Source organism: Hyperoodon ampullatus (genome assembly GCF_949752795.1).
Source record: "Hyperoodon ampullatus genome assembly, chromosome: 9".
NCBI lineage: Eukaryota > Metazoa > Chordata > Mammalia > Artiodactyla > Ziphiidae > Hyperoodon > Hyperoodon ampullatus.
In genome coordinates this window covers 24,024,117-24,050,003 of record NC_136922.1, presented here as the reverse complement: position 1 = coordinate 24,050,003, position 25,887 = coordinate 24,024,117, and the positions used below count along the sequence as shown (strand labels likewise).

The 25,887-nt window shown below is 51.1% G+C and overlaps 1 protein-coding gene across 1 annotated transcript in view; it reads left to right on the top strand.

Annotated features, from left to right (window-relative positions):
* TNS3 (tensin 3) overlaps nucleotides 1-24,621 on the top strand; it is a 129,411-nt gene extending 104,790 nt beyond the window's left edge. Inside the window, exons 17-26 of the mRNA XM_079711393.1 lie at nucleotides 148-746; nucleotides 1,452-1,538; nucleotides 5,326-5,457; nucleotides 8,962-9,057; nucleotides 9,790-9,867; nucleotides 11,027-11,104; nucleotides 20,130-20,298; nucleotides 22,515-22,583; nucleotides 22,686-22,712; nucleotides 24,263-24,621. Of these exons, the coding sequence (XP_079567519.1) occupies nucleotides 148-746; nucleotides 1,452-1,538; nucleotides 5,326-5,457; nucleotides 8,962-9,057; nucleotides 9,790-9,867; nucleotides 11,027-11,104; nucleotides 20,130-20,298; nucleotides 22,515-22,583; nucleotides 22,686-22,712; nucleotides 24,263-24,407 (1,480 nt within the window). The 3' untranslated portion in view covers nucleotides 24,408-24,621. The remainder of the gene's footprint in view (nucleotides 1-147; nucleotides 747-1,451; nucleotides 1,539-5,325; nucleotides 5,458-8,961; nucleotides 9,058-9,789; nucleotides 9,868-11,026; nucleotides 11,105-20,129; nucleotides 20,299-22,514; nucleotides 22,584-22,685; nucleotides 22,713-24,262) is intronic.
* Nucleotides 24,622-25,887: the final 1,266 nt, after the last annotated feature.

Below are 25,887 nucleotides of genomic sequence, written 5' to 3'. Positions count from 1 at the left end.
TTCAGATCTTCGGGGAGCATCGCGCTGCTGCAGGGGGAGCCTCGGCACCCAGCCTCCCCATCCCCGTCCCCGTCATGTGGGAACCGTTGCTAATTTCCAGGCATCTCCCTGGACGTGTCGTTCCCTGACGGTTTGTCTTTTGAACAGCCCTTCCTCGGCCGAGCACCAGTGGGTGGACACCAGCCCCAGGTCCACGATGACCCTGCTGGGGAGCAGCCGGCCCGGCAAGGACGGCCCCGGGCGGCCCCACTTCCCGCCAGCCGAGCTCCAGACGTCCTTCCACGGCCACGAGCTGTCCCTGGCGGAGCCGCCGGAAGCTCTGGGCCCCCCAGGCAGCCAGGCCTTCCTGAGCTTCGGCACTGCCCCTGAAGGAGGTGGGCTCCCCACCGGCGAGGACCCGGGGGCCTTGCTGGCCAATTCCCACGGAGCGTCCCAGGCCCCCGGCACCCCGCGGACAGCAGCTGAGGCTGCCGACAACGGCTTCCTGTCCCACAGCTTTCTCATGGTGGCACCTGGACAGAGCAGCCACCACAGCCCCGTCCTGCAGGGCCCGGGGCTGACCCTGCCTGGGCAGCCGCCCCTTCCCGAGAAGAAGCGGGCCTCGGAGGGAGACCGTTCTTTCGGATCCGTCTCCCCATCCTCAAGCGGCTTCTCCAGCCCTCACAGCGGGAGCACCATGAGCATCCCTTTCCCAAACATCCTCCCGGACTTTTCCAAGGCTGCAGAGGGAGCTGCGCCTTCCCCAGGTAGGCATGTCTCCACGGGTAGGGGGCCCACCCCTGTGCTCACAGGTGCACTTGGGCAGGGACGGACCCTGGGGTTACAGCTGGGCCTGCCCAGTGAGCACCAGTGCTGGGGCTGGGCTGAGAGGCATGAGAGAAGAATCCAGAGCCTTCAAGGGGTCTTTTCCATCTCGCTAGCCTGAAGCAAAATACCAATGCAGAGCCGCCTCGCAATTCATCCGGCTTGTGCATTTATTCACGTTAGATTCATTCCAACGACAGAAAATGCAGAAATCTGTGGTGGTTCTGTTTTTTTCCCCTTTGACTTGGAATCAGTGTTCTGTGAGAGTAACTGTAAAAAAAAACATTAAAGAAATACATTTGAAATTTAATTATGAAATGTTTCAAATGTAAAAGGTATAATAAGACACCGACAGGAGTAAGCAACACCAGCTTTGCTCTGTGCGCTTCCTGTCTTTCTAACTACGTGTTGTTGAAATGTGTTGCAGAGGCCTGATCGCAGTGTCCTGTTATCTTTGTGTCTTCTGTTATGAAACAGCCACTCCCTGCTCTGAGCCAGGCTTCTCCCCTGTAGTTAAAGAGAGCGCTCTGCCCAGAGCACCCCATCCTCGCCCAGGGTGGGACTTTGAATATCTAGGTCCCTTTGAGGTGAGAGGTTGCAATGAAAAACGCCCTTCACAGTTATTGTTTTTGAATTCTGTTTTGCAGATAATCCAGGTGATAAGCACGTGTCCGTGAACTTTGTCCAAGACACATCCAAGTTCTGGTACAAGGCAGATATCTCCAGAGAGCAAGGTGAGTGGGCGGGACAAGGGCTCTGCATCTGGGAAGGAGGACCGCGGGGTGGGAGCATCAGGGTGGGACGGTTGAGCTGGAGGAAGGCCTGCACTTCATGACTCGCCTTGAGGGAAAGGCCATGACCTTTAAGTTTTTGTTGGAAAAGCTCAGTCCTAATGCACTGGCCACGATCGTTCTAGTGTGTGGGGTGTAATTTCTGGTGGCTTCCACCAGCCAAGGTCTGGCCAGCGTTGCCAGTGATGACGTGATGAGAAGACATCATGGGTCCCAGCCGCTGGCCTGAGGGTCGGTGGGGGAAGGAGAGGTGTCTTTCTAACACCGTTCATGGGCACACTTGCCTGGGTCACACTGGAAAGACAAGCTGCTGGCGGACTCAGCCCAGCATGTCACACACAGCACAGCAACTCTGGGTGCGCGGTACCGTCGGAAGACAGCTGGCAAAAATGAGAAATGGTTAATATTTTTGAGCAGCGAAGTCGTGTGTCACTTTTCACTAGAACACGAATAGAAGAGGTGTCCCAGAGGGACGCTGGCATGCCGTCGGTGGTCCCTCTGGGGCAGCCCCTCAGGCAAACAGCACTCACTCCAGCAGAATTCGTGGGATCCCTGCGACGTGCTGGCCCCACTCACGGGAACCACCGTCCTCCCTGGAGGTGACGACATGGCCGCCTGTGGGTGGGCTCATCACTCCCAGACGTCCCTCCGAGAGGATGACATGGAACTGGCTGGGGCTGGCAGATGCTGGCCAGGATGCCCAGAAAGGAGATACCCCAGGGGCTGCTCTCAGCAAGTGGGGAAGAAATCACAGCTGTTCTCCGGGCAAGTGTTTCTCAAAAGTGCCTGGATGTGAACAGTTAAATGGCTGGAAAACAGCACTGTCCAACATTGTCACTGAAATTCTTCTACTCAATTAGGCAGATAATAAAAATGGTAAGAATGTGCCTTTCTTCCCATGAGCTCAATGGACCTATTGTCATTTCCTGTGAGGGGAGCTCGCTTGGCCTGGAGAGGCTTCTGAGTCCCTGAATTGGCCTTTGTGCTGTGCACCCCCCACGTTCCAGGCTCTGTTGTGGCCAGATGCTCTGTCCTTGTCCCCTCCCCGCTCTGGTCACGAGAACCCCCAGGACTGTGGCCCTTAGCTCCAGCGCCTCATCCAGCCCGACAGACCCTGAGAAGTGCTTGTCGGGGTCCCTGCCCTAGAGTATTCTGAGCAGACCCCCCTACTCTGGCGGCTCAGCCTTTCAGACCAGGGTGAAGGCTGGGCTGGGCCGCCCCCTTCTCTGACTGAACAGCCAGGCTCCGGCTTCGGAAGAGGCAGGATTGGTTGGAGAGCGCTAGGCAGGTCCTGCGGAATGGCGATGGGAAAGCCTTCCGCGTGGGGTTTGGGGGACAGGATCTGGGTGGAGGGCACCTCCGTTGGTGGCACCTGCTGGGCGGTAGCAATTACTGTTGTCATTTGCCTAATCTTAGCCACACATTTAAAAATATTTCCTTGGGGTGGACTCCATCTCAAAATAGCTAATAGGTGCATTGGGCATTGATTTTTCCAGTTGAACTCCGAAAGCATAACTTCCTCTATTTTCTAGATATTTTGTGTAGACAACACCTACACGGATGAATGTTCTGTTGGGTGTGCCAACTTCTCCAGATGGAGGAAAGCCATCCGTGGGTTTTGTTGTAACTGCTGGGATGTGCCTTTTTGTGGAAAAACTGTAATGAAATTTCAGGGAGATTCAGGAGGGGGGAAAAAAGCCCTATAGCCTGTTTAGGGGCACAGTTGTTCACGTATTACTATGGCAAGATTAGTACCTTGGGACTTTTTAAAGGTGAACATAAAACCATAGGAGGAAAGTAAAGTAGAAATTAAATATGGTTGTTCCAGCCGTGCTCTCAGGCCTCTGCCCTCGAATCCTTGAAAACACCAGCCGCAGGGAGAGAGGTAATGAGGATCCCGTGGGTGTGCACGAGCTCCTTCTCACACCCTCAATGCGGGCTCATTTCTGTTCCAGAAACAATGAGTCCAGCATCGCCCTCAGGTTCCCTATGCAGGCACGTGAGACCCTGGCTCCCTTGTGCCCAGCTGGCCTGGCTTCAGGGATGGGGTCTGGGAGGGGAGGATGGGCCGGAACAGAGCCGGCCTTCCCTCTGCTGCCCAGAAGTCGGCCTCCCATGAGGCTGGGGTGCTTTTTTCCACCACAGTGAAGTAAAATCATGACTTACAAAGAAAAAGCTCTGGTGAGGTTATCACAATTGAAAACTATAACTTCTGTAAGTGATCCTCCCCTTACTTTAAAAACGCAATAGGTCTTCAGCCCCCATATTTAGAAAACATGCTATGAGACAAAACGAGCTGCGAAGGCCTGAGATCCCCCGTGGTGTCCACCCACCCTCCCCTCCCCAGCCTTGAGTTGCTGGAGCAGCAGGTGGTCTTTCACTCCACTGTGTCAGGCTTGCACCCCCCAGGGTCACACCAAACCCGCTCCCCTCGGAGAGCGCTGTTGCTTTCCTGTGCCTCGTCCCCTACGTGTGTCAGTGTACAAGCTCCTGCCTTATGGCCTTGTCCTGCAGGGGCTGGGGCAGTGCCATGGAAGAGTGTGTACAAGAAACCAATTGTTTCATCCTGCAGCCAAGCAAATGCCATGCCGGGGGATTGGGGCTGGAGTCGGGATGCACGGGGGCCTGGGACAGAGGGCTTCCTGGGGTTATTTCCTGAGGCGTGACGGGGCTTCCTGCCACTCCTGGGTTTATGTCCGGGCCCCCCATCTATTCCAGACAGGGCCTTGGGCTCTACAGAAAGGCGGCATTTCCATGGCTGTAATTTTCTAGTGCCTTATATTTTAAATCCCTAGTTTTCTTTTTGTAAAATATAAAGTTTATAAGAGACATTCTGAGAGAGGTCCTGGTTACTAGAGAAAATTCTCACCGGTGTCTGGGCTGCATCAGCTTGAGGTTACTGTCACTCTAACCCATCCATCCCTCCCGCTTTCTTCCCGTATCCTGAGCATGGGACCTGGGGGGGCCAGACTTTGAGCTTGAAGGGGATGGATGTTCTTTTTAGGTGACAATCAGTGTGACATGCCTCCCAGCCTCACCAGGGGCAGGTGGAAGGTGCAGTGCCAGGTGCAGCTCGTGGCCCTGACGGACTGGTGACGACCGCATCGAATACGGGTTCACAGCCTCGTCCAGGCTGGAAACACTTGGCCATAACTGCCACACCTGCCTCAGAGCCACGGGATGGAGGGCCACCTACTATCCCCCTGGGGCAAATCTTGGAATTCGTATTAGATATTCAGTAACTTTTGGGGTACACTCTCACAGTCTTCAGAAAGTGGGATTGGAAACTTCTTTCCTTCTATTGAAAGTTGAGAGCGCACTTTCTAAAATCTCTAAGAAAAATGCCACGTGGGGAGACGTAGGGCTGGGCCACGGTGGGGAATGCGTGGCAGCCCCGCCTGACTTCCTGTTCCGTCACACTGTGTGTACCGGGACCTGGTCTGGGCACTTGTGCCAGTGAGGCTCGGTTTCCCAGGCTGTCAGGTGTGTGTGTGGGGTTCCTCATTTGGCCTTCATAGGTGCTGCAGGGTTAACAGGAGTCGTGTGTGAAGGCAGCACCTTTGTGATCTAAAGGGACGGGCCACCCTGTGCCCCTGTGTCCTTTACAGTCAGGCCCCCAGGAAACCTCGGGTCATCACAGAGGCTTCCCTCACCCTTGTCACGGCCCTGAGTGGAGACAGGCCGTGGCCTCCCCCGGTAGACACTCACGTCTCTCTGTTCCCCTCTGCAGCCATCGCTATGCTGAAGGACAAGGAACCCGGGTCCTTTATCGTCAGGGACAGCCACTCCTTCCGAGGCGCCTATGGCCTGGCCATGAAGGTGGCCACGCCCCCGCCCTCCGTCTTGCAGCTGAACAAGAAAGGTGGGTCCTGCCGGCTCTTCTCAGCGGCACCTCGCCTGTCAGTTACCTTTGTGCCCGTGAGATGGTGGGTGACCTGGAACAGCACTCATAGGTTTTCTTCTTATTATTTATTTTTTCGGGTGTGTTTTGGTAAGTACTGTCTTGGCTCAAGAAGGAAGGTTAATTATTTGTAAATTTTTTTTTATTTCTTTTATGGGTGATCAGATGTCAGAACAATGGAGCAAGTCCTCTGATAAGGCATCTTTGCTCCCATTTTCAGCCCTGTATGCCTCAGTTCCCTCCTGCTTCCTGTGGGTAGACATCTATAATAAATTCTTGTGTGTCTTCTCACTATCTGTCCAATGCACACAAACATGCATTTTTCCTTTTCTCTTACATAGAATGTGGCATACTATATACACAGTTCTTGTTCCTACACCCAATAGAGTATTTTGATGGATTGAAAGTGAGGCCAGTGCAAGCCTGGAGTCATGAGGTTATCCTTCCTTAGGGGAAAGGACAAAGCCTTCTTCCTCTCTGGTCCAACACTCTGCACAAGTGGCAAATACTAGCCGAATAACGTGTAATACAGGCAAGGCTTCTTCTTACCTTCTTAAGGTTTTTTGTCATGAACGTAACCCATGTATAGAAGAGTTTGCGATGCCTGCATGCACAGGTAAGCATTATTATGAAGCAGACATGCATGTACCCAAACATAGGCCACCACCTTGTGGGGAAGCCCCTACATGCCCTTTCCTGTATGTTGTAATCCATCGCCACCATTACTTTTTGGTTTCCAAGGATCCTGGATTTGACTAGTTGAGGCCCTTCCAGCGGCCCCTTGTCCTTCTGACATACCCCCCATTAGGCCATGAGCACGCCAGCTTTCTGAAACAGCAAACGTGTTTTAGGCTTACTTTGTGCTTTCCCTGCCCCAGCCATTTCTCTAAAGATCCTTGGTTCTTTTTATTGGGGAACGGTATCTAGAAACCAAGATCTAATTGCTAGGTTTGCTCTTTGCTATCGGAGTATCACTCCTTCTCTCTAGGACCTGAGCTAGGGAATGTATCATTTTAAAAAAATTCCTGAGCTCACGTTGATACCACCTGTTCAAATACAGTATCACCAGGTCCTTTCTCACCTCTCCTTCAGGGATGAGCTCGGTTCCCAACAAATCAATACACTTATTCCCTTTCTCTGTCCCCTAATATGTGGTTTCTGGTTTATTCTTCTTTTTCTTTTTATAGCACCCTGCCCTCCTTGCCCCCCCCGCCCCGTTTTTTTTAAACCAACTATGCCACAAACTCTAAGGAAAGGAAAAGATTCTTTTCCCCTAAATGGAGATTGTGGACTGGAATGTCAGCAAGTTACATGGCTCTTCCTAGGGCACCTGGGCTCACCTGGGTGGGGCGAGGGTGGATCAGAATAAGCACAGATTCTGAACCTTTGGTGTTTAAACAAAATGACACTCACCCGCTTCACTCACGCTCCGTGCCCAGTACCAAATCCTGGGATGAAATCTCTGCTTAAAGCTTCTTGGAGAAAATGGCCTCGGAGTGAGTTACACCTTGAAGAATGAGATTCGGTTTCCAAGGGGTCCGGCTTCAGGCATGGCCAAGGGGTTTTCAGGAAACTTAGATGGTTGGTTTGGCCAAAGGTAGTGGTTGTGTGAATAGAAGGGGAGGTGAGGCTGAGAGGAGCAGGTGATTCAGAGCCCAGATCCGTGGCTACTGTCATGTCTGGACGTGAAGGCGGAGAAGGCTCTGTGCAGGTCAGGCAGAACAGGGGAGCCTTGGAAGTCGGGCCGCAGGGCATCCAGAATTCCTGCATGAGAAGCTCCGTCAAACACTCCACTGGCTTTCGAGTGGTTTAAATAGAGGCTTTTGTAGCTCAGGAGCTGACTGGGCCCTGATTGTGGAGGATGTAAGGCATTTGGCAGGATTTGGAAACATGCTGAGTGACGATTATATCAGAAAAGAGTCTCAGGACTGGAACCTCTGAGGGTCTGTGGAGACCAGGAGCGGGTGACAAGGGAGCAGAAGTGAGTGTGTGACAGCTCCCGGGCTCCTCGGTTTCAGCTGAAGCTTTTAAAACTTTTTTTTTTTTTTTTTTTTTTTTTACTGCATGCATTGTCTTTTTGGAAATACGGATGGTGGTGTATAATTCTTACCTCCAGGCATGCATCCCGCCTCTAAGGCCCACTTTGTCTCAATCTTCAGGCAAAGGCAACAAAATAGAGGATATTAGAATAGCAGACTTCAGGACATGCAACACTGCCAGGCGCATCCTCTGGGTGAAATTTTGTCTGGTTGCCTTGCCTTCATCCGGCCCCTGGATTTGGCATTTGGATTTCACAGTCTAAGGATAGATCTGAGAAGACAGTTGACCAGGAAAAAGCCTAGCAAGTCACCACCCACCCCTGGTACCCCGGAGACAGGACAGCAACAGATGTGTGGGGTGCTGGTCTCCGAATCCCCATGCAGCTGGATTCCCCGCTGACTCACTTCTCACCACTGGCATCCAGACCACACTCTGTGTCTGCCTTCAGTTTGGAAGCCATGGATCATTTTCCTCCCACAACTGAATGGCAAAATGTTCTTGTCCCCATTTTTATTCAGTACTGCCTTTTATGGAATCTGATCATTTCCTTTCCTACCAGCTATACTGCCCCTGTGAAATGCTGACACCGACGTTGTTGATATTTGTCACTGTTGTTTAAAATAAGCATCACTGGGGAGCCTGCCATGGGCCAGGTGTGGAGCCCAAACCCACCTCTAGCAGGTCCTGCCGTCAGAAATGTTAGAAGTTACGGCAGGCAGACACGTTCCCATGGGGACACGTTCCCATGGAGACACGTTCCCAGGGAGGGTGCTGAATGAGGCAGGACGGAAACACTGCGCAGTGTGAATGTGAATGTCTGTGGGACTCATCAGCATAGTGCAGTGACTTCTTTTTCTTCTGTTTGTTGTTTGTACTTTTCCACCGTCAGACAGTTTGCCATTCTGTGGCTTTTCATGATGCGCTTTCTCTTTGGGCTCTTGGGCTGGCATGAACACAGGTCTGTGAAGCAGCAATATGATTAGAGGGCTTGCTGTCAGGAGGGGCTTGTGTACCTGGCTCCCGGCTAAATCACCCAGAAGACTGGCACCCTTCCAGCTGTTTCCAGTGATTCATTCTTGGGCATCGTGCTGCGTCTGGGTCTTTCTAAGTTCTCCTCTTAGGAGGCAAAGGAGCTGGAGGTCCATGTTCCCAGTTCTTAGCTGCTCATTTCCGTCACTGGGAATTCTGCAGTGTTTGAGGCTGTCTCCTAAGGACTCCTCCACTTCTAAGCACAGTCACTGGAGAGGGTTCTAGCTGCCCATCAGGCAGTGCTCAGCTACCTTCCTGCAGCCCAGCTACCAATCCTAGAGTGATACTTGGCAGCCAACCTACTGCGGGGGCCAGACTCTCCTTCCCTCTCTCTCATCCTCCCCTGCTCTCATTTTTTAAAAATTCTCTTCTCTTTCTTTTAAACCTCTACCACAGCTGGAGATTTGGCCAATGAACTCGTTCGGCATTTTTTGATCGAGTGCACCCCAAAAGGGGTGCGGTTGAAAGGGTGCTCCAATGAACCGTATTTTGGTAAGTGGCTGAGAGCCTGACTTGGTGTTCTGAACCCACGAGCACGCGTTGCCTCTGCTCACTGCCATCACCCCGCTGGGGCTTCACGCAGAGCATTTACTTTTCATCCCCATCCAGAGATGCCTCAATTATCATCTCTAAAATAAACGGGATATTAAATTTTCTTAAAAGCTTTCTCAAAACTAAGCAAATAAAATGCACGGTGCTGGGACTGGAAATGCAGATTCCACAAGGTGCGGTCCAGGCAGGCGGGCAGAGAAGGGTGGACAAGGTTGGGGCCTGAGTGTGACCCCACCCTCCGGGCACAAGAGAAGCACAGGCTCCCTGTAAGACGAGAGCCTTCCCGCCCCTGCAGGCATGTCCGAAAGACGTAATGAGCTCACAGGCAGAGCTTGAGCAAACCAAAGCATCACCTTACAGAGATGATTCGGTGGTGGTACCAGTGGGAGCTGTCTCAGATTCAGCAGACTGTGTGACTTGTTCTTGATGAATTGGTAATGATGTGTCTTTGCTGAGAATCATCTGCAGTTCCCTTTATCTGCCCCTTGGCCGTCTGCTGAACTTCTGGCTTCGTTGAAGTTTTGCACAGATTCCCACAGTAATGGAGCATGTTGGGTGCTAAAAATATAAGGGGTCACCCTTTGCAGCAGCCTCCTTTCAGGAGATAAATTGGCTGAGCAACACGGTATTTAGGGCAGTGCTAACGCCTGTTTGCTGTTCATCTCTTCCCAGGGAGCCTGACGGCTTTGGTGTGTCAGCATTCCATCACGCCCTTGGCTCTCCCCTGCAAACTGCTCATTCCGGATAGAGGTACGCTGCCGGGTCCTGAGGGCTGCTCTGGCTCTGTGTGGGATCCCCCGCAGGGTGTTGGGATCCAAAGAGATTCCTTGAGAAAAATCAGACCAGAACTTCCTTTCCATCACGTACTCTGTGGGTAAACCCTGAATAGTTCAGCCAGGTCAGGTAAGAGGAGGTGGCCCGATGCCCCTGCAGCCTCCGGTCATGTCTTTATGTCATGGCTTTGTGAAAAGTTTCCTTGGAGCCAAGATTCTGTAGCTCAAAGTTATAAAATGCCTGGACTCAGAGACCTTCCAGGTCATTTACATTTAAATTTTATAATTCTACAAAATCAGCAAAATGTTGATATTGTTGACGTTAGGTGCTGGATGAACTATTGTCTTTACCTTTGTGTTTGTTTCAAAATATTCATGGTGAAAAGATTTTTAAAAATAGCACCCACAGCAGGCGATTAGGCATATCTCCGCTTTCCTAGACAATCTCAAGTTCACATAATTGTATTATATTCCAGAAGCATGATTAATTTAAAATACAGGCAAATGTGACTTACCTTTTTTTTTTTTAAGGGAATTCCTTTATTTTTATTATTTATTTATTTATTTATTTATTTTTGCTGTGTTGGGTCTTCGTTTCTGTGCAAGGGCTTTCTCTAGTTGCAGCGAGTGGGGGCCACTCTTCATCGCGGTGCGCGGGCCTCTCACTATCGCGGCCTCTCTTGTTGCGGAGCACAGGCTCCAGACGCGCAGGCTCAGTAGTTGTGGCCCGTGGTTTCTAGCGCGCAGGCTCAGTAGTTGTGGCGCACAGGCCTAGTTGCTCCGCGGCATGTGGGATCTTCCCGGACCGGGGCACGAACCCGTGTCCCCTGCATTGGCAGGCAGATTCTCGACCAGTGTGCCACCAGGGAAGCCCTGACTTACCTCTTAAAATGTAATTGTTCATATAAATTAATTCGGAGGTGAGAAAGCTATTTTGCTGGGCTGTGCCATCCCAGCTTTTGCTTGGAATGTGGTGATGGTTCTCTGCGCTGGGCTCTTGTCTGCAGGAGGAAGGCCCAGCTCTGCAGAGCCTGTGCATCACCATCCAGGCCTCAGTCATGAGCATCCACATTGTCATGGTCATTCTTTGCCTGGGAGGTGGACTCACTTCTGCGTTTTCTTGCTCCTTCCTGCAGACCCGTTGGAGGAAAGAACCGAAAGTTCTCCGCAAACGGCGGCCAACTCTGCGGCCGAGCTGCTGAAGCAGGGGGCAGGTCAGTCCCCGCTGCGTTTTCTGCTCCTCCAGGTTCCTGGGCAGAGACGGGCTCAGTGACACAGCTTCCTTTCTTACCTCGGTCTGGGTTCCTTTCCTTGCTGTGTCAGAGGAGGTTTCCTTCTGTAGAAAACCGCTGCAGGGCTGGGCTGGGTGGGGCTTCAAGTGTCCTGGCAGCAGGGCCAGGACTCTGCAGGCCAAAGATGACCAAATCCAGTGGAGTAAATGTCACAGCCTGTGTTTCATTTGGGAGAATGTGGGCAACCTGCCCCTCCAGCTGGAAATGTTAAAAAGACCAGTGAGTCCGCAGTTTGACCCAGGGTGACACAGACCCCCAGACCTCGAGCTCCCCGGGGCACTTTTCTTATTAGTAGACTTTATTTATTTATTTATTTATTTATTTTTGTGGTACACGGGCCTCTCACTGCTGTGGCCTCCCCCCTTGCGGAGCACAGGCTCCGGACACGCAGGCTCAGCGGCCATGGCTCACGGGCCCAGCCGCTCCGCGGCATGTGGGATCTTCCCGGGACACAAACCCGCGTCCCCTGCATCAGCAGGAGGACTCTCAACCACTGCGCCACCAGGGAAGCCCAGTAGACTTTATTTTTTAGCGCAGTTTTAGGCTCACAGCAAAATTGAGAGGAAGGTGCAGAGAGTTCCCATATAGCCGTTGCCCCTACACATGTGCAGGCTCCCTCATTACATCCCCCATCAGTGGGACATTTGCTATAGTTGATGAACCTACATGGACACATCATAGTCACCCAGAGTCCATAGTTTACATTACTGTTCACTCTTTGTGTATATTCCATGGGTCTGGACAAACATCTGATGACATGTATCCACCGTTATAGTATTACACAGAATAGTTTCAATGTCCTAAAAATCCTCCGTGCTCCACCTATTCATCCCTCCTCCCTAACTCCTGGCAACCACTGATCCTTTTATTGTCTCTGTGGTTTTGCTTTTCCAGAATGTCATATGATTAGAATCATACAGTATACATAGCCTTTTCAGATTGGATTCTTTCACTTAGTAGTGTGCCTTGAAGATTCCTCCATGTCTTTTTATGGTCTGAGAGCTGTTTCCTTTTACTGCTGAATAATATTCCATTGTCTGGATGTACCACAGTTTGTTTATCCATTCACCCACTGAAGGACATCTCGAGTGTTTATACATTTCCGTAATTATGAATAAAACCGCTATAAACATCCACATGCAGGTTTCAGGGTGGACATAATTGTCAGTTCCTTTCGGTAAATACCAAGGAGCACAATTGCTGGATCACATGGTAAGAGTATGCTTATTTTGTAAGAAACCATCAGGCTGTCTTCCAAAGTGGCCGCACCATTTTGCATTCCCACCAGCCATGCATGAGACTTCCTGCTTCTCCACATCCTACCAGCAGTTGGTACTGTCCGTGTTCTGGATTTTGGCCATTCAGAATAGGTGTTTAGTGGTATCTTGTTGTTTTAATTTGCATTTTCCTGATGACATATGACATGGAGCATCTTTTCATGTGCTTGTTTGCCATATGCATATCTTCTTTGTCAAGGTGTCTGTTAAGGTTGTTTGTTTTCTTCTTGTTAAATTTTAAGAGGTCTTTGTATATTTTGGATAACAGTTCTTTGTGAGATTTGTCTTTTGCAAATACTTTCTCCCAGGATGTGGCTTGTCTTCTCATTCTCTTGACAGTGTCTCTCAGAGCAAAAGATTTTTTATTTTAATGAAATCCAGTTTATCAATACTTCCTTTCATGGATCATGTCTTTTGTATTGTATCTAAAAAGTTATCACCAAACCCAAGGTCATCTAAATTATTTCCTAAGAGTTTTATAGTTTTGCATTTCACATTTATATCCATTCTATTTTGAGTTAATTTTTGTGACGGGTTTAAGGTCTGTGTCTAGTTTTTTTCACACGTGGATGTCCAGTTGTTCCAGCACCATTTGTGGAAAAGACTATTTCTGCAATACTGTATCTCCTTTGTTCCTTTGTCAGAGATCAATTGACTATTTATATGGGTCTGTTTCTGGACTTTCTATTGTTCCGTTCATCTATTTGTCTATTATTTCACCAATACCACACTGTCTTGATTACTGTCACTTTATAGTAAGTCTTGAAGTCAAGTAGTATCAGTCCTCTGACTTGGTTCTTCTCCTTAATATTGTGTTGGCTGCCCTGGGTCTTTTGCTCTCCATGTAAACTTTAGAGTTAGTTTGTTGATATCCACAAAGTAAGTTGCTGGAATTTAGATTGAGATTTCATTGAATCTACAGATCAAGTTGGGAAGAACGGACATCAGAATTATATATTGAGTCTTCCTCTTCATGAATGTGGAATATTTAGTTTATTTACTTCTTTGATTTTATTAGTGGGAGTTTTGTAGTTTTCCTCATATAGATCTTATACATATTGTATTAGATTCATCATTTTGGGGGTGCTAATATAAATGGGATTGTGTTTTTAACTACAAATTCCACTTGTTCTCTGCTGTTATATAGGGAAGTGATTGACTTGTGTATTCACTTTGTATCCTGCAGCCTTGCTGTAATAGCTTATTAGTTTCAGGCCAGGTCATTTTTGCAGCATTAGATGCTGTCCTAGTGACCCCAGCTTAAGAGGGTTGTGGACGAGCCAGAGACCACAGGGCTCTTGTGGGTGTGTGGCTGAGAGGGAGGGACACAGCTGGAGAGAATTATGGGGCCCACTGGCTCCAAACCTTCAGTTCCCCCACTGGAGGTCTTTCATTCAAGGTAGACATTTACTCTCAGAAATGTTGGAGAGGGATTCTCTGAGTCTGCAGGAGGACTGACTAGAAATACTTCTATCTGTGCCTCATGTCTGTAGAGTACTTTATAGCTGGGACTCCGTAATGAAAGAATATGCAGATACAGGTATTTTCTTGTTGCTTCCTCTGTACAATTTGCATTATTCGTCTGTGCAGTTTTTCTCTGTAAAACTATACATCACTGACTCTATTACCCAGCTAAAGTAAAATCTCTCTGTTTTCAAAAGGAATCTTTTTTAGTGTTGAACTCTTCATAGACTATCCTTAAAGGATAAGTTATCTGTGGCCAGAACAAAGGTGACAGGAGTTTGTCCAAGATAGCAAGCGTGCTAGAACTTGAAGCCTCAAAAGGAAGCGTCTGCCTGTATCCAGTCTGGGTTCCAGTCCAGGCCCTGCCATTTGGGGCTCAGCCTCTGGCAGGTCACTTAGCCGTGCAGACCTCAACATAATCATAACAATCTCTCCCTGACACAGTGGCTGCAGGACCAGTTGAATAGGATGTTGAAAATGCCTTGGGAACTGTAACGTGGTCACGTAAGCTGTAGTTGTGTTCCTGCCGCTCTGCTTTCGTGTAAAAACACTTTTATTGGCCCAAGAGGAGTGGCCTTTGCTGTGCAGTGGCCTCATCCTTTGCCTACGTAGACATGATTGAAAGGGCTGGTCCCACGGCAGCTTTGTGAGGCAGTGTCCCCACGCCGAAGACCATGAGCTCACAGCCCCCAGGTTGTTTCAGGGGGTCCCTGGAGCCCACTAGGGCTCATTGCTACCTTATGTTAAAGCAGCAGCTTTGTCCCCATGTCTCTGGGTCCCAGCAAAGTTGCAGGGAACATGCTGGACTTTGCTGCAGGCCTTGCTGGTGAGCTGCTTAGCCATGCACTTGACCTTGGAGGTGGGCTGTGAAATCAGGTCTTCTCCCATTGACATGTTTGAACTGCACCTTTTAAAAAATGTATTTAAAAATTTTTAAACATGTCATTAATGATTTTTAAATTGCAACTCATGTATCAACCTCATTCAAGAAAAGTGCTCCAGAATGATAGCAGCAAACCCTTCCAGAGCACGTGCCCTGCGAGGCTGGCAGAGCCTGGGCCTCCGTCGGGGCACCACCTGGTGTCTCAGGGTTACAGCCCTGCTTACCCACCCCAGGCAGTGAGCACTGGGGCACATACATCTCATTACAAGCAGCATTTCATGTTTCTCCTTAAGCTTCATGGTTACCTAACATTTTCCCAATACATGTTGAATTAGTAAATGAATCAATGAATTAGTTGATCATAATGGAACTATAATAGCCTTCATTTTTAGATATTAAAGCTTTTCCTTCTGCTCTGGCTTATCATTTTTAGTTACACTCTATCATCTTTTCAGATAATCTATGGCACGTATCAGTAACTCTGAATGCTTTGCTTTTTTAAAGGGTGAGCCTCCCAGGGACAGGACTTCACACAGAACCTGGAGGTCTTATTTAATCATCTGACTGGGCATTTATGTATGGGGGTTAAATTATGACTGCCTTGAGCTTATGTCCTTTTAAAATCTCTTGTTTCTAAAACACATCAAAAGGTTCAAATTTCCATCCAGCTACCTTCACGACTGACAAGGCAAGGAATCGAGTCAGGACACGGATATGCAGCTGGAAGAGTGAGATTGCTGCAGAGAGTGCTGGGTCCTAGCTGTTGGTTCAAAAAGTGCAGAGTGACCGTGGTGGGAAGGTTATCAGGCTGTCTGGTCTCTGACCACCTTAAGGAAACTGAGTGGTTCTTTCTCCCCTTAAACTAAGTTTCATTTGTTGTCTGAATTCACTTAGAATCCCAGACCCCTGGCCCTGCAAGGGCTCCTTGAGATTCCCTGGCCCGTGTCCTCTGCGTGGAGGTGAGGCGCTGACACTCAGGGGTGTCTGCAGAGTTGGGCAGCTCCCAGCAAGCGGCACAGACTTTCAGGTCTCTTCAGTTTAATCCCTTTGCATCTGATACCGAGGCCGTTATGAGTTGCTGCAGTTTCTAAAAGAATTGCTGTTTATGATTTTAGTATCAGCTCTTTTTTTTTTTTTTTTTTTTTGCGGTACGCGGGCCTCTCACTGTCGTGGCCTCTCCCGTTGCAGAGCACAGGCTCCGGACGCGCAGGCTCAGCGACCATGGCTCACGGGCCCAGCCGCTCCATAGCATGTGGGATCCTCCTGCACCGGGGCATGAACCCATAACCGCCACATCGGCAGGCTGACTCTCAACCACTGCGCCACTAGGGAAGCCCCTGTGTCAGCTCTCCCCTGTGTCAGCTCTTAATTGGTTCTGTTGAAGCAGTGGAATGCAGCTGAAGGCCCTGGCACCAGACCCCACACGATATCCCATAAACGTTAGGGCTGTGTCTTTAACGTACCGTACTGTAAAGGATGTTTTCTTTATAAAAGTAATAGGAATTCTTCCAGTTTAAAAAAAAAAAAAAAGGAAGACACAGAAAAGCAAGGGAGAAATGAATTCCTCACAGACCTGTCACCCAGGTACAACCACTGACTGTTTTCCTTTTCTCCCTTAGCATAAGGGGTTTACCCATGTTTTTGGCAAACACAGCCTACGTCTCACTTTCAGTGGCTGAGGAACCGTCCACCAGCTGATTCCACCCCTTACGGTTGCCCAGTTAGCGTGCTTCTAACTTCTCAGTACCACAGACAGCACTTGGAAGGCTACCTTTTTGCATTACTGCCTTTTTCTCAGTTCTGGATCGTGGCCTTCAGACCCTGAATTTCTGGCAGCGGTAGGACTGGGTGAGAACCTGGGACCTTAACACTTCTGCTTCCCGCCGCGGGTTTGACGGGCGCTTTCCTGTTCAATATCACACCACAGCTACACACCCTCAGGTGGAATTGGACGTATCGGGCCAGGCCCCGGGGGACAAGCACAGCAAGCCCACCTGTCCTCTGCTGGGGAGGGAAGGGGCTGGCGTGTGCTCAGCAGGGCTGCCCCAGACGTGCTTTGGAGAAGGGAGGGCTCCCCTCTCTGCTCCGAGAGGGACAGTGCCGCTCTGCGTCGGGGGGGAGATGCCCCCCAGGCCGGCTGTTCCTTCTCAAAAGGCCATTTGTGCTGCTACAAGGAAGCAGGAGTCTGGATCGTGGCAGACGTGCGCCCATCTGTGCACCCGTCCAGGTCCAGCTCGTGCCAATTTTCTGGGATTTCATTGTGACTAGATCAGAATTTTCTTTTTTCTCTTTTGTAACTGCATGAGTATCATTATAGTAATACCAGTGAAATTAGTATTCATTAGTGCTTCATTAGAGGCAGAATATTCACCCTCCTAAAATCAAACCGTCTTAAATTTTCCAGGCACACCTCCCACTGTTCGTAGGCACACACGCCTTTTATTGTGTAGGTCTCATCATGGCACAGATAGTTTTATTCTGCTTTTCCCAGAAACCGCTAACATTTTTCCGTGTTGCTATACAGGGTTCGTGATTACCAGTTGCTGGTTAGTTGGTATTCCATTGAGGGGCTAATTTAACCATTCCCCTCCTTTTGGACATAGTTTGTTTCCAACTAACTTCCCACCAGATGAGTATGGGGCTCAAATATCTTCACCTCTAGGTTAGCTGTCTCAGCTGGTTATAGAATATTTCCTGTCTCAGGCCTCTCAGAGCGGGACCTCCGGGTTACCGAGTGCAGGCAGGTCTTCTGACCCTCCTGATAAATAATGCCAAATCATCTTCCAGAAAGGCTGTCCTGGTTGACGTGAGCATTTCATAAAAGCACCTGATTTCATCAAAGCTTTGGGCAACTGCAATTTTAAAGACTTTTGCCAACTCACTCTCTTTCCCAAGACGACACAAGTAGACCCCTCAAGTTCAGACAGGAGCTGAAGTGCAGGTCAGCCTCCGGCCCTGCAGTTCCCTGGAGTGTCTCATTGCCCGGCGTCCTCAGATGGGGCAGTGCCGCCGGCTGGAACAAGAGGGCACGGAGAGGGCAGCAGTGGCCACGGCAACTCAGCCGTTCAGGGAGGGCTCTCTGATTTCTCCCTGCCTCTCAAAATGTGCAGGAGGCACAGTGGCTTAAAAGATGCCACTCTGTCAGGACAATCACATGGGGTTGCTGACGGGCATCATTATGGCTGAGGAATGTCTCGAAGTAAAATTCACAGCTCAAAAAAAAAAAAAAAAAAATCACAGCTCGTCCTCAGGGATGTTACGTGAAATTTCTTCCTGAGCCCGTGTTCTCTACCTGGTGCCTGGTACCTGGTGGTACCAGGTCCCTCAGCACTGCAGGAGCCAGCACGAAGGTTGGGTATCACAGCAAGTCCCTGGGGAGTTGCCAGGCTTCTGGCATATTTCTCTACACTTCAGTTTCCTCATCTGTAAGTTGGGGATGATAACAGAATCTTCCTCATAGGACCCTGGTGCAGATGTGATGAGACAGTCTGTCTCAGATGTTCAGTCGAGGCCTGACACAGAGTCAGCGTCCTTATGAATGAGCCACGTTAGGTGGAGCTCGGAGAAATGAAAACTGTTGTGTTTGGGAACTTCTTTGAAGATTTTGCTTAATGGCACAATGTCATTTTAATAATTATAGGAGTGAAATACGAAGCTCTTTTCCAGAGAGTAAAAGTGACTTGTTCACTAAACTTTATAGAGGGAAGTTGGTGTCTGGGATGAAACTCTCAGTTAACAGGCGTTTGGGGAAGCCTGGCGTTTCCAGCATGTTTCGACCTTTCTCCTGGGCGCGTTGGGAGCCGTGAAGTGTCACTCCAGGAGATACCGTCGCCCGGCTTTGGGGCTGCTTGCTTTTTGGGCGGTTCTCTAGTATCTCCCACCTTCCCTCAAGGTTCAGCCTTTCCACTCAGGCCTCTTCTGGCAAATCAAAGGATTGTAGCTGTTCCCGGCTCAGGTCAGTGGGGCTTCGGCCTGCCCGCTTCTGATTCTCCCATCTACGGTAAAGGGAGGGGCCTCGTTTTTCTGATGAATCTGTTACACAAACCCCAGGCCTTGCTTTCTTTCTCCATCATCGTGTCCTCACTGAAGTGGACGTTTCCCAATCCTCAAACCTTCTCAGCTTCTAAAACGTAGCTGTGGATTGTCGCCTTGGCCGTGGAGAGAACAGAGGGCTAGCAGCTTATAAGCGGCCCTGCATCTTGACACCAGGGACGTTGTACGTTATTTCTGTTCTTTTTAACCCACCTTCGTGGGCCTGTGGCAGCACACCTGCCAACAGGTATGACTGCTGCTGAGTCTCAGAATTCGGGGTGGAGATGGAGCCTGTCCGAGGCTGGGCCTCCGGGAGACTCTCCCAAGGAAAATGGTGCAGGCAAGGGCACAGCGCTTGCCTTATTGCTCCAGTCAAGGGGAAGCTTTTTCTTTTCTGTTTAGTGAAAATCTAAAGACCTTTAGAGATGGAGTTAAGACAGCCCACTCACTTGCAGAGGCTGCATCCGGCAGAGCGGGGAATAAGAGCGGCTCTGTTCCTGGGGGGATACGTCCTTAGGGGTGGCCAGGCAAAGCCACAGCTCCTGCAGGACTGAACTTGAGGGAGAGTCTGAATGTCCCACAGTCACACAGATGTCACACGCCTCGAAGTCCCACATTAGCTTCTGCTTGAGCTGCAGGGATCCAGGCTCAAAGGGCCATCAGTCTGTTTACAAAGTCTCGTTCACACTCAGCTGTTTGCTTCCCCCAAGGGGAGATGGCGGTGGACAAACCCCCAGCCCCCTTGGCAGCATGTGGACAGGACAAGCCATCCCAGCTCTTTGTACGCAGACTGTGTTCTGAGTCACTGCAAGTCATTCGTTCACAGCAGCTCTTTCTGGATGCCTGCTGCTTTCAGAACTCCGTGCAGGGTGGATATTTGGGGTTCCAGGCTGCAGGCTCCCCTCTGGGGGCGTTTCCTTAGCTGCAGGTGTGGTTGGGTTCTTATCCCACCCAGACCCACACTGAGACTGAAGAGGGTGCCTCCAGCCCACCCTTGGGACACCAGGTGTAAATAACGCCGCAAGGGTGGAGACGCATCCTGGGCCAGTGGGAGGAGTTTCCTTGGCTCCAGTGCGTGGTGGGGGGGTTGTGTGTTGGTGGGGGCGGGACGGGGTGTTATTCTCTGCATTGACCTCGGGGCGTGTGCATCTCTGGGTCATTCCACACCTTTGGAATTAGGGGTAAAGTGCCTCAGACATACCTGGCCACACATATGTGCATGTTGTTCATAAACCCCGGGGCCCTCGTGTCTGGCAGATGCATTAATGCCGCTTCCCCCTGCGTCTTCCAGCTTGCAATGTGTGGTATCTGAACTCCGTGGAGATGGAGTCCCTCACGGGCCACCAAGCCATCCAGAAGGCCCTGAGCATCACCCTGGTCCAAGAGCCGCCTCCTTTGTCCACGGTCGTGCATTTCAAGGTGTCAGCCCAGGGCATCACCCTGACGGACAACCAGAGGAAGTGAGTGTGCCTGGCGGCCGGGCTGCGGGGCGGGTGGGGCTTCTGACCCCACCTGGGGTGAGACCTTCCACCAGCTCTGCCCAGGCCCCTGGACGTGCGGTGGTCACCCTGGCAAAGCTCGGTGGTCACCCTGGCAAAGCTCAGCGTTCCTGGAACAAATCAATGATCCAGTCACTCTGTGCTTGGCCCTGATGTCCTGTATGTCCCCAGAGACACATATAAACTATTGACATTAGGCCCAAATGCTGTTTTTTTAGAAGTCAGTAAAATTTTTAAAAAGATACATGGATCTTTGAGTATCTCTTACACACGCACACACACAAACACACACGTGTGTGTGTGTATAATTTACAAATGCAAAAATCTTTTGTCATTTCTGTAAAAACACTCAGAGACTATGATAGAATCCACTCATCTTTGCTTCTGTATCGGTGGTCATCCCATTCTAACAGTTGGTCATCCCATTTCAGGTGAGAGTGTGACCTTGATAGATATTATATCAGTATCTAGATAATGTTAATTATTATGTAATAATAATATAGTATATAAGAATAATTAATGTTAACTATTAACCATTATCTAGATATTGTATATTGTTATATCTTAGTTAACAACATTTGAACATCTAGACAGTAGACGCTGTTTCAGTTTCCAGGTGAGCACAGAGCAGGGTCTGTAATAAACAACGGCAAGCGTGTTCCTCCCACGAGCAGAGCCTTTGACCTCAGGATCCAAGGCATTTCAGAGGCAGTTATTGTTTATTTGTTATGGAAACAGCCCGCTGTGATTAATGAGGAAGCCAGGTCAGCGACCCTCAAAGCAGAGTGATGGCCGGAGCTTCAAGAGACAGGCGGCCAGTCCCCGCACCAGCCGGTGGGGCAGTGCTCACCCCGGCGCCCTGGAGCTCTTCCTGCCACGGCCCCTGCTCCAGAGCTAGTCCCGGGTTTGGGAGGGTCCCTGACCCAGAGCTCCCGCCCCACTGCTCTCAGGATGAAGCGGGTGTGGAGTGTCAGGTGGAGCGTGGGTCCTGCCGCTCAGATTGGGGTCCTTGCTCCCCGCGCTTTACCCGACGGGCCACCGTGGCACGTTCCTCATGCCATGCACTCGGTTCCCTCACCTCTCAAGCTTCACTGAGGTAACCGTCTTGGGATGTCAGTGACTCGAATGAGATATCCACGGGCAGGTGCCGGTACGGCTCGGCTGAAGCGTGGACACGGGCTCGGGCAGGAAGGCACGGCTCCTTCCTTCACAGCCTCTCTATTTTCTCCGGCTACCTGTGTGCTTTTTCTGTATCTCTATAGTTTCCCTGTGTCCTTATAAAACCATGGAGGTGGGCCACGTCCATGGCACTCAGGATCTTCCCTGTTGCAGGAGACGGCACGCGCATTCAGCCTGGCTGATGCTGGACAAAAGAGGCTTGTGTCCTCAGCGTCCCCACTGAAAGATGCCCGGCTCTGCCTGTGCCTTTCCCGTACGCTGGCCTCTTTCTTTCCTTCTCCAGATGAGCTTTCTCCTTGCCCAGATCAAAGCCACCAGCCTCTGGGGATACCACCTCCCCCAAGAGGAGAGGGCGCTTGCCCAGCTGGAGTGGGGCACACAGGGCACGCGATGCTCAGAGGCGCAGGGAGGGCTGGCAGTGAAACAAAGGACAAGTGACAGGAGCCGGGACCGAGGAGTCCTCTGGTGGGTCCCCCAGCGGCTGTGCTGGCCCGGCGTTTGTAGCACCTCCCAGTGGGTTTCACGTGCACAGCCCTTGACAGTTTACAACATGCCGTCAGATGCCTCGTTGGGGCTGACTTGGCTCCTGTCCTGGGAGCGTGGTGGTCTGTACCAGATGCCGTCTTCACAGGCAGCTGCTAGGGCTGTAGACAGTTGGTGTTTTCCTGGGATGAGGGCAGGAAGGCTGGGCCTCCCTCAGCTCGATCCCGTCCTCCACTCGGCTGGCAGTTTCTCTCTGCAAGGTGCAAGGTGCTTGCCTTCACCCCGAGACGCACTCCTTTCCTAGTGCCCACTTTTCCCGGAGCCACTCTGCCCAGCTTCGTAGGTCTGCTGATTTCTAACAAACGTACACTCTGCTCTTCTCTCCAGACCACCAGTAAAAACATAAAATAGGCTTCTGCCCCCCCGAACCTCCTCATGGCGGGGGTGTCTGCCCAGGGCAGCATTGTCACTGCAAAACCCCAGTAATGGGCTCTCCCTCTCCGGTGTCCCGGCAGGCTCTTCTTTCGGAGGCACTACCCCGTGAGCAGCGTGATCTTCTGTGCATTGGATCCACAAGACAGAAAGTAAGACGTCTGTATCTGTACTAAGCAATGCATATGCTTCCTTTGCTTTTTAAGTTAATAAAGAAATTAACGTGACTCTTCTCTTATTCTGTAATTTGCAAGGTGGATCACAGACGGCCCTTGCTCAAGGTACGTTGCCAGCCTGTCTTCATTCTTTCTTAGTAGATGCTTGCCTCCAAAGCTGAATTCTGCCCCAGATTTCCAAAGAGGAAAATGACTCAATAATGCCGATGGGTTTGGGTTTGGCCTTTTAAAAAAAATTTTATTGGAGTATAGATTTACAATGTTGTGTTAGTGCATTTGGCATTTAACAAAAATGAAAGTGTTCTCTTTATGCAGAAACGGCCTGCAGAGGGTTAAGTTTTCTGCTTGCTCTTCTCTGAATGAGCAGTACTTACCTATGACCCATAAAATATGGTATAAATAGCGTGAAGAGATTGCACAGCGTTTCTGGCCGTTGAGGAGGGGTGTAGTCTGTAGCAGCACTGGGGCCGGGGTGTTGGAATGGGGCGCTGCGTGAGTGCAGTGGGCGTCACTGTTTCCCAGCCCAGAGGGAGCACGGCTCTGCCCTGGCCCAGGCTCTGCGGTGGCCACGCAGCCTCGGAACCCTCCAGAGCTGTCTGCATTCCCACAGGTGGGCGTCCTCTGCGTCACCTAAATTTGATTACCACAAATGTCTAACTGCAGGGGTCCAATCCTAGGATTCCAATTTCACGTTTGCCGTTTGTCTTGGCATCTGATAAAGTGGTAGGAGCCCCCCAGGGGGGGTGGTGCCCCCAGGCCACTCTGGCTCTCAGGGCCCACGGCCATCCCAGCCGTGTGGAGTGTGTGGCCCCGGGAGGGTCACTTGAGTGCCGTCAGCCAAGTCCTTCCTGTGGTGTGGAAACCACTCAGCTCATACAGAAAAATTCTTCATTGTTCTGAGAAGGAGAAGAAAGACCTCAGATAAGGAATAACTACCATTATCTAAGTCCAGGGATTTGGATTTGGATAATGGTAGTTATTGTGTTAAGTTTGCGGCTCCTGAAAGCTTATTCAGATAAAGGCTTCAATTCTTGTAAGAAAAATATTAGATTGTTCTGTGCTTTTAAACAGTTTCCTCACCTGCACGTAGTTTGTAACTCAGGGGTGTGAGGCCCGAGAAGGGAACCCCTGGCGTGTTTTTAACTTCCCATCCTCTGGCCCCAGTGGGTGGGATCGTGAGCATCCAGGGAGAGCCCCCAGCACCCCAGGAACCGAGGCTGGGGTGCGGGCACCTGGAGTTTTGTGTGCCCATCCACTCTGATGGTGTGAGCAGGGAGTAGGCAGCTCCTGAGGTAGAGCCAGGGTCCTCCTATCAGAGACTTGGGAGTGGAGCTCAGGAGCTGGCAGACCAGGAGGGTTCTGGCCAGGTTGGAGCAGCGGCTTTGGTTCAGGTCCCAGACCCGTGACTGGCACTCCTCGGTCCTGCCCGTCAGCTTCCTCCCTTGTGAGGTCTGGGCACAGCATCCTCCCTGCAGGGTCTGCGAGACAGAGAGGACGCAGACCTGCGTCTGGAGGTGTCCGGCAGGGGACTCGGCCCCTGAGATTTTGGAGGAGCAGAGGTTAGAGGTGGCGGCGGTGCGACAGGAAGCAGAGGTTTGTATCCTGTGGGGTGGACAGGACTCGGCTGGCACGCTGACCCGGCTTTCCTTTTGCAGAGTCTTTGGATTTGTGGCCCGGAAGCAGGGCAGCGCCACAGACAACGTGTGCCACCTGTTTGCAGAGCATGACCCCGAGCAGCCGGCCAGCGCCATCGTCAACTTCGTGTCCAAGGTCATGATCGGCTCCCCTAAGAAGATTTGAGCCCCCACAGCCTGGAGACTCCAGAAGGGCCTGTGTGACCCTCACGTTCCAGGCCCAGGAGGGAAAGGGGCTCCTCCAACCTTACAGACAAACAACCCTGCCACCAGCTGGCCTTAGCTGAGAGCCACAGCTCACGGACGCATTTCTGTAGCCCAGTGCTTTCCAGGTGGAGGAAGTTGGGCATTGGGGGTGCCCGCCCGGTCCCCATGCGGGAAAGGACCATGCAAGGAGACGTGGGGACCCGTGTGCCTCGAACTCTGGTGTTTGTGGGAAGGAGGGGAACCCGCCCGCTCCTCAGTGGCCCTGAGTGGCCGGCTGTGCCTCGCCACTGCCATGTCAGAGGGCTCCCGTCCAGCGGGCACCTCAGGGCCTCTGTGATTAACCTGAGAAGGGGATGCGTGTTGGATGAAGGTTCATGCGGGTCAGGCTCTCCCGGGGCACTGGGGCATCATGGACAAGGGGACGATGGGATGGGCGGTGAGGACGAGGGAGGTCATGCGGTCATTGTGAGGCCAGAGCCTGAGCGTGGGGATGGCTCCCCACCTCTGCTCACATGCCTCGTCTGAATGGCACCCTGGGCCGTGAGAGGGGAAAGTAAGATAGGAGTAAAACCCCATTTCCATGTAATTTATATTTTACTAATGCCAAGTTATTTATGAGAACAGTTTGCCATTGCTGTGCTGTACTGGTGTCCAAATGCTGCCGCCTGCCGAGCCGGGGCTCTGGGAGGAGCATCTGTCCCCGTGTCGGATGCACCAAGACGGGTGGTGCGGACTCCGTTGGCCGCTCCGTGGGCCGTTGTTGCTTGCGGGCGGCTGCCGAAAGCTGGCTTTGCCTCAAGCAGCCTTCCCGAATGCTTGACCATCCATGTGTCATTTCCAGGCTGTGGATACATCCTTGCTGGGGGTTGGGGGCGGAGGTCCTCGGGTGGGACACGCTTACTTTGAGACTCAGCCGTCCTCCACATCGCTGTCCTCGGCCAGCCGGGGGCCTGGGAGAGATCATCCCGAGAACCACTGGCCTGAGGGAGCACTTGTCTGTCTCTACCCCGCCTGTTGGCTCCTGCTGGGATCCATGTGTTCTGGCACCTGAGCAGGGTGAAGATGAGGAATCTCAGTCCTTCCGCTGTTTTCAGCTCTTCTGCATCATCTTAGCCACCTAATCAGCTGTGATCTTTATGCTGATGTGCATGTTGCAGAGCCGTGGTCTGTCCACCTGAATCCGGCAGTGGTCAGAGGTTTGGGAGAATGAAGCCAATGGTCCTGCAAGATCCCAGAGCAAGAGGCCCCAGTCTCCTTCCCCGTCACTCAAGACACTTGCACCATGGCTCTCCATCCCCCGTGAACTGCCCGTCTCATCCACTTCGCAAATCAAGCCCAGCTCTTCAAACACCAGGAATCACTGTGGTGGTCACCACACTGGCGTTTGGAAATGTGCTTTGTGGATTCTGTTTTCAAGTGGGGCAGAGACAGACTCGGCG